Source organism: Balaenoptera acutorostrata, chromosome 21 (assembly GCF_949987535.1).
Source record: "Balaenoptera acutorostrata chromosome 21, mBalAcu1.1, whole genome shotgun sequence".
Classification (NCBI taxonomy): Eukaryota; Metazoa; Chordata; class Mammalia; order Artiodactyla; family Balaenopteridae; genus Balaenoptera; species Balaenoptera acutorostrata.
In genome coordinates, this window is record NC_080084.1 from 27,178,952 (window position 1) to 27,192,249 (window position 13,298).

General features: G+C 44.0%; 1 protein-coding gene across 1 annotated transcript; it reads right to left on the minus strand.

Moving 5' to 3' along the window:
* Window positions 1-6,134: 6,134 nt before the first annotated feature.
* On the minus strand, window positions 6,135-13,246 carry ING2 (inhibitor of growth family member 2). The gene is made up of 2 exons (XM_057537396.1): window positions 12,485-13,246; window positions 6,135-8,170 (listed from the first exon to the last, which is right to left on the minus strand). Exons 1-2 carry the CDS (start codon window positions 12,654-12,656, stop codon window positions 7,500-7,502), a joined length of 843 nt encoding a protein of 280 aa, XP_057393379.1. The 5' UTR covers window positions 12,657-13,246; the 3' UTR covers window positions 6,135-7,499.
* Window positions 13,247-13,298: the final 52 nt, after the last annotated feature.

Here is a 13,298-nt window from a genome sequence, read left to right on the forward strand (position 1 = left end):
TTTGGAGCATGTTATGTCTCAAGAAGGCACAAAAGTACAATAGAAGTCTGTCAAAAGGCTTGGGATTCTTATCTGCTACCATGTTACATCCTTGGTGAGTAAAACAGCAAGTTATCCTCTCGGTACCAAAACCATTACTTCCCACTGAGGCCACGATCCCACATTACTCATCCAGAACCTGAGCCCCTGGGGAGAAAACTAGCCAGTTGGCCCAACAGCATTGTTTATATGTGGGTAGTTTCTAAGATTAGTGTCCTATATAAATAAGTTAAAGGCCCTGGTCAAATAATTAGATCTTGCTGTTCAAAGCAAGTATATAGCAAAACACTGCTATCTGAAGACAGCTGAGAACAGCAAAGAAAAAAAATTCACATATTTGAAAAAAACAAATCCATACATTGATACCCAGGCACTAGATCCTCTCTTCGAATCTATTTATTTTTAAGCTAGACACAAATTTGACCAAATGCTTTTCCAACACACAATAAACTGAAAGAGGGATACAAGCTACCAGGCAGAGTCAAAGGATGAAAGCATCAAATCTTTATGTCCTACCATATGCCAGAAAGGATTGAAGGACATACTTAAGAAGGCAAGACATTTTTTTTATCCAATACAATTCACATGTGAAAGACTACTTCAGTGCTTATAGGTACACAGCTACCCAATATACCAAAATATACTGCTACACCAAACATCTCATTCCTTCCGTGTTTATGGCAGGCACGGACATAGTGGTGTTATCCAATTCATAAGGAAAATGGAATTTTTTTAAATAACGGAGACTGCTAAATCAAGAATCCACTAGCAAGTGGGTGACTGAGGAACTTATCTGGAAAATTCTAGGGATTTCTTTGGGTCTACAGGTCCAGCAGTGACTGTGGACAAGGCTGCCCAGAAATCTCTCTCAACTCCCAAAGAGCGACATTGGAGGGGCTGCAGTTTTTTATCCTGAGGTTAGAAAACAGACGAAAATAAAACTTCTGTGGAGTCAGGATCACATCAGTTACTCTTAATAATAATACAGATAAGGCTGGTCAATACCTCATGGGGTTTACAGAGACCTCTAGCAAGAGGCACGTTGCATCTGCATGTAGCTAGATAAAGGCCTTTAAATTAAGACATGTTAATATTTCTGTTTTCTACTGATAGACAAGACTGAAACTGCAGTGGTTAATCTTCGGTTGATTTAGGTGCTTCCCAGAGTAGAATGGTAAAGAAGTGCTCAAAATCCTCTTTAAATCCTTTCAATTACATCATGCAGACTCAATTTGGTGCTTATTATGTTTTTTACCCTTACCTAATATTATTTACTAATCACACCTTTTCAAAAAGAGAGGTGATTTTGGCCTCTGCTTTCACAGGCAATACTACAGAGGTGGAATTTAATAACACTGCTTTGTTTTCATTATATTTTAGTCTTTTTAAAAAAAATAAATTTATTTATTTTTGGCTGCGTTGGGTCTTTGCTGCTGCACGCGGGCTTTCTCTAGGTGTGGAGAGCGGGGGCTACTCTTCGTTGCGGTGCGCGAGCTTCTCATTGCGGTCGCTTTTCTTGCTGCGGAGCACGAGCTCTAGGCACACGGGCTCAGTAGCTGACAGCACACGGGCGTAGTTGCTCCGCGGCATGTGGGATCTTCCTGGACCAGGGCTCGAACCCTTGTCCCCTGCATTGGCAGGCGGATTCTTAACCACTGAGCCACCAGGGAAGCCCTACAGTCTTTCACTCACAGAAAGTGATACTAATTTTCCGTTTACCAAAGTGATATGCTCCCTTTTAAAAATAAATTGACATCACAAAGGGAGTCGCTTTTTAAAGAAAAGTATTGAGTAAATAAGACTTTTAAATATAAAATTAGAATGGTTTATGGAAATGGCAAAAACCCATCAGGCTCATTCTAGCGTCTGGAGTTTAGAAAATGCTGCTTAAAAGTCTAGTTACCACATACACGAATTAAAAGCTGTTATTTTAGGGACTTCCCTGGCGGTCCAGTGGTTAGGACTCTGCGCTTCCACCGCAGAGGGCATGGGTTCCATCTCTGGTCGGGGAACTAAGATTCTGCACGTGGCGCAGCCAAAAAAAAAAAAAAAGCTGTTATTTTATAAACTAGTTAGTGAACTAACCAGTTAGTGATCTTTGTGACCAGAACTGTTTCCTATGAGTAATGTTAAGGGGCATGAATAATACCCACATTTTCAGGATAACCGTATCTGAAATCACTCGTTTTACAGCTGAACAAACCACAGGCCAAGGACAGGTGACCTGACTGTGATACCGGAGGAGCCCACAGCTGCAATCCTGGTCCAGATCCCTGCCTTCACATTTAGGATGTGATAAAGGAGATTTGGTTTCTTTAATTGATATAGAGTTTAGGCAACATAGTAATTTCAAGATAACTTGTACTTTACTTAAAATAGATTTTGAATGACATCAAACCAGGACTTGATTCAAGGGCTGAAGAGCTGTCGAGCTTATTAATACCAACAGCTCCTGGAACACGGGCTCCTTTTATTTCAGGTGGGGACATGAGAACACATTCCCTGAGAGGAAGCCACCCGCTGGGTATATAAAAAGGATGGTGGGGGGGGGGGGGAAAGGATGTGGCAGCTGCCATTTTCCTGGCTTACTGTGCAGAGATTTTGAAATTTTAAGTTATTTTGTACACTTCTTTTTTCACACCTGCATCCAGGCAACAGAATGAGTCCGTTTGAAGTTACGACCAAAGAAAGACTCCAGCTGCCCCTCAGCTCTGACTGGCACTCCGGGCCCATTCACTTGCCCCATCTCCCCAGTGAGAGTTTACACACACCTCCCACCAACAGCTGCAGACTTCCAACGCGTTTTCCGTCTCAGCCCTTCACTGGCAACGCGGAAGCTTTGGAAGAGAACGATCCCGTTTTCCCGGTACAAAATCTAGCAAGCTATCTGCATTTACATCCATTCACTCCAGAACCTAAGCACCACTAAGTTACAGACTTTTGTCTTGTTCCGGTCACTGCTTTATCCTCAGTACCTAAAATAGTGCCTTGTAAATAAGAGGTACAACAGGTACGCAATAAATCCTTGAATAAATGAGCAGAAACGCCGCCCTCCCTTCTGGCACGTGAACCGGCACTATCCCTGGGCCTGAGGCTAACACAGTCCTGGCTCTCGCTCCTTCCTGCCTGCCCAGAGTCCACTGCCGCGATAATCCGCCCCTCCCCGCAGCTGTCATCTGTCCCCTTCTAATGGAATAGTCCAATCGGCACGTAATATGTGTTTCTCCTTCCAAGTTAGAATCCTCCCTGAGTTCCCCTGCCCCTCAACTGCATCTCACTTCTATTTTCCTCTACGTGAGAACCAGAGCTGCCCAGTTGCTGGCTCTGCTTCAGTCCCCTTCTGCTCGCAAGCCACCCCAGCCAAGCCTTCGTGCCCAAACCCTGCAGCCTGTTAAACTTCACAACAATCTTCCCTGCCTAACCATTAGGTCACAGCCCTCGCCTTACTCGACCAGCACGTGAGATCACTCCCTTCTTGAAGCACTTTCTCCACTTTTGTTCCCCGTGTGTCACATTTTTCCGCTTTATCTCACCGAGAGATCTGGGAGTCTCCTTCGGCCGGCCCCTTGCAAATGTTGGGGTACCACAAGGCCCACGCCTCCCTCTCCTGGAGCTATGTGGTTGCTACTCGATATGTGGTCCCTGAACCAGCAGCGCTGGCATCACTGAGGAGCTTGTTAGGAATGTAGCGTCTCGGACCCCATGCCAGACCTACTGAATCAGAATCTGCATTTTTGGAAAACTAGGTGACTCACATGCTTATTAAAATTTGAGAAGCACTGATCTAGTTACATGAGTGATTTCAGTCACATGACTTTAAACTCCCTTCACAGGCTAACTCCCAAATATTTATCTCCTGTCCCTTCCCCTAACTTCAGCCCCCCAACTCCATGCTGGAGTCCCACTAGAAATCTATCAGCCACCTCGAACCTAAGTGCAAAACACAAATCTTGATCCCTCAAGTCCAAAACCCAAGTCATCCTTGTCACCCCTTTGCTTTCCAATCTCTGGGCCAAAGTCCTGCTGATGGCTGTACCTTTAAACACAGGCAAGAGTCCTACCACCTACCACCACCTCCGCTGCTCCCACCCTAGTCTAAGCCAGCAATATTTTTGGTACAAAGGCTTCTGACAGTCTCCTATACCTCCCTAGCTTCACCAAGGCTCCCTATGATAAGTTTGCACACATTTTCCATCATGGCTTCCAAGAAGCCCCTCCCACATTACATCAAATGCTCTAGTCAAATTGACAAGACTGTTCTGTTCCTCCCTCCTCTAAATCTTTGCTTGCCTCACTTCACTATTTCTTTCTGGTCTCAGCTCAAGGATCACTTCTTTAGAGAGACCTTCCTTAACCACATTAAGTAGAAGACTCACCTCCCTTTCTACTCATTTCCCCTCTCCTTACTCCGCTATCCTTTCCTTTTGGGATTTAACACCATTACCTGGAGTTATATTTTATATATATATATATATATATATATATATATATATATATATATATATATATATATATACACACACACACACACACACACACAACTCTGCCTCTAGAATGTCTGGTCCATGAGCAGGGACTGTTTCTTCTTTTTAAACCATCGCTATTTAGAACAGTGCCTAGCACACTAGCACACAAGAAGCACTCAAGTACTGAGTCTTCAAGTATTGTTGGTGGAACTTTTGGGGACGGGGGACAAACTCTCATGTACGTATCCACACTTATATGGGCTTCAGTCACACAAACCTGGATGTAGAGAATCCACTAGTGGTTTTCAGTAAGTTCAAATTTTCATAATATGGCAGTGGTTCTGTAACTTTTCTGTACATTACAATCACCTAGGAATCTTTTAAAAATTCTAATATTAAAACTACATTCCAAATGAATTAGGTCACAACTGCTGGGTGGGACACAAGTATCAGTATTTTTTGACGCTCCTGAGGTAATTCCAATGTGAGACAAGTTTGGGAACCACTGGTATATAGTATGAGTTGGTAAGCACGGTATGAAATAGTATATGAAATCTATTATACTTAAAAAAAGAAATACCAGTCATAATGTTATGCAAACTTAAGGCTTCTATTTCCTGCGTGGTACAGAAAACTAAAATTCATAAAAATAAAACTGTTTCAAACATTAGTTCTCAAAGAGAACACATCTTCCAGGACTTTCCATGCTTGTTTTCCTGTCAAGCCTAATCCAAATTTTGGGACTTCTATTTGTAGGTTCATTTTTTCCCCATATGCTGATGCAAATTTATGTATGAAAGTGTTGACCTGTATGTGAGTCACATCTGGAAGCTTTGGGGGGCTTTGCACATACTGATATTTTTTTTTTTTTTTTTTTTTTTATTTATTTATTTTATTTATTTATTTATTTATTTTTTTTGGCTGTGTTGGGTCTTCGGTTCGTGCGAGGGCTTTCTCCAGTTGCGGCAAGCGGGGGCCACTCTTCATCGCGGTGCGGGGACCGCTCTTCATCGCGGTGCGTGCGCGGGCCCTTCTCTATCGCGGCCCCTCCCGTCGCGGGGCACAGGCTCCAGACGCGCAGGCTCAGCAATTGTGGCTCACGGGCCCAGCTGCTCCGTGGCATGTGGGATCTTCCCAGACCAGGGCTCGAACCCGTGTCCCCTGCATTAGCAGGCAGATTCTCAACCACTGCGCCACCAGGGAAGCCCCATACTGATATTTTTAATGGTGTCAGGTGAACAGCTCTATCCTGGTAACAAGGATATAATCCCTAAGACAAAATGCTATATTCTCAAGAGAGAAGAGGATTTCTTCACAACTCAGTATTTCTTGCTCAATATAATCAACTCCAGTCATCAATCAAAATATCCTTAGGACAGAAGCTAATAAAATACTGTGCATTTACCCATCTCTAAGCTCACCTTTAAACTGTCTTTATACCACAGAATGAAGGACAAAAAGAATGAAAGAGAAAAACAAGTCCTTTGATTATTAAAATCCTCACTACAGTGCAAATACTGTAGATTTCAAAAAAACCTTGGAGATATTTAAGCCAACTGCATACTACAGGTGAGTAGCCTGACACCCGGATGAGGTGAAATGATATGCCTAAAAGTCACACAGGAGAGCTAGAAGAGAAAAACACATTTTTTTTTTCTTTTTTCCAAACAAGCAAACAGGACTTTTCACATGTTAATCAAAAAGAATCAAGGTCATCAGATTAGGAAGAAATGAGGAATAAAAAGTATGTTACACATAGATTTTAAGGACTAGTCAATCCACTGCCCCCCACTCCTGAAAAACCAAAAAATTCTCCAAATATACGGACATATATCCATCAAGATGCTTACCCTTAAAATATCAGAATCTTGGAAAATTCAATTTTAGAATCTTGGAAAATTCAATTTACAAATACATTATTAATTGCATTGTTATAATGAAATTAGTTCATTGAACGTGAAGACACCAAACAGCACCAATACCAGAAAGTTAAGAAAGTAAATACACTATTACTTAAAATAATATATAATTTCTGATTGGGACAGAAATGACCTAGAGCCACTAGCAAAACTATTTAAACTACTGTCTGACATAAAGGCAATATTTGAAGACTAGTATATGCCCTTTTCCCGCTGATAGGCCTGTGGCTAGGCATCCCAGCCGTGGGTCAACATGAAATATATTATTAAATGCCTTTTTAAAATTGCTCAACCTTGAATCATGATACTGCATAACCCAAATTTTGCCAATATAAGCCAACGGCAGCATTTTTGGTATCCTAACTGTTCCTACTTGTCCCAATTAAAACAAAACAACTCCCTTATTAAGCACTAGACTGAATGCAGCTATGAAGCAGCAGCAAGGTATTTATAAATGGGCTACTGACAGTGTATCAAAATGCTACTATGGAAAATAGAGCAGCAAATACTCTAATAAGAGCACATTATTCCACATGGAATCCCAAATTATTCTTATCTCTAGTTCCTTAAATTCTTGGAAGACTAGAGATGACCAAGTGTATGTATAAATGGGGCCAGGAAGAGAGAAGCTCTGAATGGTATAGTGTTCATATTTTAAATTACCCAAGATAATCTGAATGCTTACAGAGAACTCCAACTATATCTAAATTTTTTTAAGCACATAGACTAAAATGCTAGCAAAACTTTGGTGTTTACCCCAAAATTAGCATTGCATTTTCAGTGAAAAGGAACTAGGCATGGTTTGTGAAGTTTTTATCATGTTCACACCACCCTTCCCTGCTCCCTGCTCCTTTCATCAGGTGATCTGAAGACTACCTGGTTTAAAATATTTGGTAATTCAGTGCAGAAAATTAAGGTCACAGACAAAGTACAACAACTTTTAATACACCATTAATACTAATGATTAAAAATTATTGCATAGTCTTATGCATTTACCCTAAAACATTTTCTGAAAGTAAATTCTGAAAGAATTATATAAAAGACAAATAACCCTTTAAAATGCAGATGGCCTTTACTACCTCGATCTTCTCTCCTTCTTTGTCTTTTCAGTACTTTTGTCCATCGTTTTCTCATTATCTCCCCTGCACTTTGGGCAATACCATTTCCCCTTTGGTTTATAGGTAAGTGAAACACATGAAAAGTGAAACCATTCAATTGGACACTGTTCATTGTCACATCCGATCATTTCCCCATAAGACACTTGGTTACATAAACAATATGTAGGTTCATTGGGATCTATTGCAAACTCGACAGGTGAAGCTTCCCTTTCCTGCTTGGCCTTGGAACGTTTCTTTTTCTTGGCTGACTTGGATTTCTTTTCTTTAGGTGGCTGATCATCACAGTCTTCAATCCCATTCGTCATGTGACACAGATCACGGCTTTCACTGGTTCGCTGTCGGCGGGGTCTTCTCGAAGATCGTTCTGGTTGGCTGGAATCCATCTTTGCTTTATCTGAGGCTCGCTCACTTTCAGCAGGATCTTGAAAACACTGTGAATGTAGCTCCATTTGCCTTGCCCGATTTTCCACCAATTCGAGCATCTGTGTGACAATCTGAATTTTTTCATCTCCCAATTCTTGACTATTGATTAATGCTCTCTGGAGATGCTGCTGGAGGCGTTTTTTCTGGTTTGAATCATCTTCTTTCTTATATTTTTCATAGACGTCATCAATTTCCTTTAATGTTTCTAAAAAAGGAAAAGAAAATATATGGTAGCACATATAACATTTTTCAAGTTAGTTATTTTTCAAAGAATTGGTACAGTTAGAATGAACTCAAACCATAAAACCACACTCCTCCATAGTATGAATACATGAAAAACATTTCATTTCCCTTACAAAGACCACATATTATCCAACATGAAAGTACATTTAGAGATAAACTAATAAAAAGAATGAACACAAAACTCTCTTAATACTCATTCGTCTATATTAGAAAGGATAAGAGATGTGTGGCTAATTATTAATCAAAAGTCTTTACTTGGGCAGGAACACTCTGTGCCACTCTAGAGCTCACCCAGTGCCGTATCACCTATACTTCAGGTAAACCTCAAAACTACCCTGTATATAAGAATTCCATGCTGGACTCCAGCCGTAAAACTTAAAAAGGTTCCAGGACTAGGCTAGATTACTGTCCAACTGTGTTTACAGGATTTACGGTTCAATCGATGACTTGCTACAGAACTCCAGAGAGACGCTATACCTTGACTTTCATATCATCCCCTGGACATTCTTAAGCAAAGCAGACACAAGTAACTCTTAGTTTCCCATCATATTAGCCTGAATGGCTCTTTTATTTCATCACATGGGAGAGTCTGAAAATCAAACTATTTCCGGAGCAGGTTTAGGTTCAGGTTCTGGCATCAACTGACTAAGCTACTAACAAAATTATAGTAAAGTCAGCATTGGATCACTGTGCTTTTGTAGATAACTCAGCCGTTGGTTCTCAGCTTTTTGAACTGCTGATTTAGATATTGCACAGCATGAGGACCCACTTACATCAATTAAAAATGGCCGAGTCATTAGAAGGTATACAAATATCTGAAAATATAGTTCCAGATGTCACCAAAATTTACATAGATGTCTTATTCAAATCTGTTTCTCATCCTTATGAGATACAATGCTATCTGAAAGAGTTCTGTTTTAGTAAAGGTGGAGAAGCAAAAATTAACTGGAATTTATCACACCCGATGCCATATATCACTGTTCTATCCTCTAATATCACTCTTCTAAAGACAACAGAAATGTTAGACGACCAAATACATACACTGGGAGTGTCTGTGAGTAAGGTAACATACAGCAAGTATTCAGCACAACTTGTGAATTCACGCCGCCCTGGAGAGTGTAGGTACTCACACTTGATGGACAACTATTTAACCCGGGATTCACGACAATGTGCTCCCACACATTTGAGGGTACTCATACCTGCAGAGCATATTTTTAAACAACGTTCACATCTAGCCCATTTGCCCAGCTAGGTATGTAAGTGGATTTTTTAAGAACCCAATTTTCCTCCAGGAAAAATAAGGAAATTATATATTTTCCCCTCAAACACACAAAATGTGAGGTTTAAAAAATAAAAGCAAAACTTATTCCAAACATTCTGTATCGAATAATCAGGAATTAGAGCTAAATATATTATTTCATAGCAGCACATTGATATTATACATGAAGTAAAAATTCACATCTTTAAGACACCTTAATTACCTGGTGAAATAACACTTACTGAACCTCTTCCATGTGACTTTCTCAGTAATCCCCACAGCAATCCCAGGAGGAAGCCACCACTTCTATATGCGAAGAAAATTAAGCTCAACAGGTATCAACCCCAGACTTTGAACTCTGCCATTATCTGTCAGTCTGGCTCTGCCCTTTAAGCACTTTCTACGCAGCTGCATGGAAGGCACTTAAAATTAAGTACGAAATTTTAGTTCAAAGGTTATTTACCTTTGAACTATGAACGAGAAATACTGGAACGCGAATATTGGAACAAAAATTGAGGTTCTCTAATAACCATACCCCATAATACTTCATTCAGTTGTGAAATTGTTTTCTTCATTTCTCTATGTTTTTAAGGCTACTTTTGAGGTTCTTCAGTAACTTCTGAAAGTGTCTCAAATAGGAGAGAAATTTCTTTGACTACCTATATAATATATATCATCGAATTTTGCTGTAGGTATTAAATCTAAAAACAGGAAATACTTAAGAACTAGCAAAGAAACAAAAAACATGAAAAACCAAGAACACACAAGTATATAAAGCTAATAGAAAACTGAAAGTTGAGCTTAGTAAGCATGTGCAGAGTAAAAACTAGATCACTGTTTTTGTATTACTCTTCAAAAGAACTACAATTTTAATGGGGCTAAAATTTTTTTAAATCTCTCGATCTTTCAAGGCCTAATACTGTTTCTCATATTACCAAAGCTACTTCTGTCAACTCTAGATGGTCAAGATGGCAGATTTCCCTGGAACAAATTGCCCCTCCCCAATTCAAATGAAAAAAAAATAGCTTAACTTTCGTGAAGGCAAACATGTCTTTAAAGAAACGTAAAAGCCTGCAAGCTTTACAAACTTCAGAGTTATGATTATTTGAAAAACTAAAAATGTTCAACATACAATTCTTAAGCACACATGTACAACATACAACATTTTTAGGTTACAATTCAGGTATGTGCTCCATGTCTATAGAAAATACCTTTGGAGAACTTTTATTTAAAGAAACAAAAAAACAAAAAAAAAAAAGATTTAAATAATTTAAAAACGAGCATGTGCACCTGCAGCAGCCAGGCTGTGGAGTCAAACATTCCCCACTTAATTGGACAAGTTACTTAAACTCCTTGTAAATTTTAATTTGTCTGCAAAATGAATTTTTACTGCATTGTGAAGATTAAATGAGATAATGTTCTGGACGTGGTGCAGCAACTGACACACAGTAAGTAATCGTATTAATTCGCTTCCCCCCAACAGAGATCAGTCCTGTCAGTCATATGGGTTCAAAAGGCAGAAATAAATTATAGGTGAAAAAACACAGAGACACTTCAATGTTCTATCAGGCTACAGGCCCGAAAATATCACCCCAGAAATGCGTTCCTTAGACACTAAATCATAAAACTAGCGACGTGTCGAAAAACAGAGAATGGGTCCAAGAAGTTATCTTTTTAAGTCCGTATGGCTGATTCCACATTATGTCCAAGGTCTGTTCTTTGATTCAGGGTTATTAAACCAAACGGCTCCCCATTTAAACTCCTCCCCTTGTAGTTACTGGCGAAAGGGCCACCAATGGTAAATAGTAAATAATATACTCTCTGTAAGAAAGGCTGATTCCAGGGAATCAACCCTAGCTCCTTGGGTCTGACCACAAAGGGTGGCTTTTGCCTCTGCGCTTAAACTTGGCGGAAGAGGGACCCAGGGGTTAAGAGACGCCAGGCGGTTGCCCAGTCAACTAACCCACATCCTCCAAGGGCCCGGAAGTGACGCAACGCCCGGAACCTACGCGGTGCAGGGGCCAGCGACGATCACAGTAGCTGACTGTGTCTTTGTCGTGATTGAGTGATTGGGAAAAAGTCGAAAAATCAAACAAACATGTCCCAAATCCCAACACTGACTCCGCTCAGGACGAGCTAATGTCCCGCACGGTCCCCTCCCGAACAGCCAGTGTCGCCCAAGCCTTCCTGCAACCAGCCATTTTCCAGACGGGCGGGAGTGCGCGCGTCCGCGCACCGCCCATGTCCTACGTCACGACCGCAGGCCCCGCCCCCAGCGCGGGCGGGGGGTCCACCCCGCCACACACACCCCTCTCCCTTCCCCCGCGGGGACCCCTAGCCTTTTAACCATTTGGCTGAAAAGAGCTGGGAAAGGCTGTGGCCCGGAACTTTCCCTGGGGCGGGAGAGGGAAAGCCTCCTCTATTCCCAAGCCGGGAGCCGGAGAGCTGAGGGAGGGACCTCCCCGGAGGCCGCCTTCGCAGCCCTCTCGCGCCCCCTCCCCCCTGCACGTTCCAATGCATCTGCTCTCAGGGGGTGGGGGCCCGAGGGGGGGGGTGGGGACAGCCAGGCCCCGGAGGCCAGCGGGAGTCCAGCCGCGGCCGGCCGCTCACTCCCCACAGCCCCCGCCCAGCTGCACGCTCCCCGGCCGAGGCAGGAGGGTCTGCGGCACCGGGCAGGCGAGGGCCGGAACAAATGCTTGCTGCTTAAAATGGCTGATTCGTCTCCACACCAGCTGCAGCCGCTGGGTCTGCAGCGGCGGCTGACGAGCGGCCACCACCCCCACCGTTGAGACCCCCCGAGAAGTCCTCGCCGACCGCAGCGGGGGAACGGAGGGCCGCGAACCCGGTCTCCAGTCCCGTTCCCCCGTCCCACACACCAGACCCCCTCTGTGCAGTCGGGGAGACTGTCACAGGAGAAAAGGAAAGTGGCACTTCCCCGGACAGGCTCCGAGCGACCGTGCCCGGCGGCCAGCGGACCCGAGTGGGGGAGGACCTTACCGGCAGCCCCGCGGCCCCTACCTTGATATTTGTTGTCCAGCTCTCGCAGCACGGACACGTTCCTCTGCATGTCGTGGGGCAGCGACTCCACGCACTCGAGGTAGTCCTGCACATAGCAGGTGAGGAGCCGGCTCCGCTCCCCCGTCAGGAGCGCGGCCGACGAGTAGAGTTGCTGTTGCTGCTGCCCTAACATCCTGCCGCCGCTGCTGCTCCTCGCCGCCGCCGCCGCCGCCGCCTCCGCATCCAGCAGCCACACATGCAACAGCCACGGCCGCCGCGGCTCCTCTGCTCGGCAGCCCGGCGCCGCGGGGACACCGGCAGCCGCTCGAGAGGGCACAGCCGAGTCCCCCGATCTCTACTCCCCGCAAAAGAAGCCCTCACTCCCCGCCCCCGCGGTAACAAGCCCAGGGGCGGGGCGAGATCGGGGCTCCCTCCTTTTCCCCCTCCCTCCCCAGGACTAGAGCAGCGGGGATCCCCCCAGCGGAGCTGGCGCCGGGGTCCCGGGCGTTGACACTTCCTGTCCCCCTCGGAGTCACCAGATGCTACCAATGCCGTCTCGTACCTCGGATCCCCATGGCAAGCCTCTCGCTGGCCCCTTTCCTCCCAATCACCCTCAGTGCCTGTCGGGGAGTCTCTCACTGGACCGCCCCCGCCCCTCCGGCTGCGGCCGCCTCTGCGCCTGCGCAGGACTCCCTCCTAATAAGGCCGGGGGCCCGCCCCTACCGCCCAGCCGAAGGGTTCGCATTCTCCCGCCTTCCCTCCGCCACCCGGGCGATTGGTCTGTCAACTCTTGGCCCGGGGGGAGGGTGCGGAGGGCGGCCAAAAGGTAGGCTGC

Coding starts and splice junctions, on each gene's coding strand:
- ING2 (XM_057537396.1), bottom strand. CDS start 12,656: ATGTTAGGGCAGCAGCAACAGCAACTCTACTCGTCGGCCGCGCTCCTG. Junction 8,171..12,484: donor GCTGGACAACAAATATCAAG/GTAGGGGCCGCG, acceptor TTCCTTTTTTAG/AAACATTAAAGGAAATTGAT.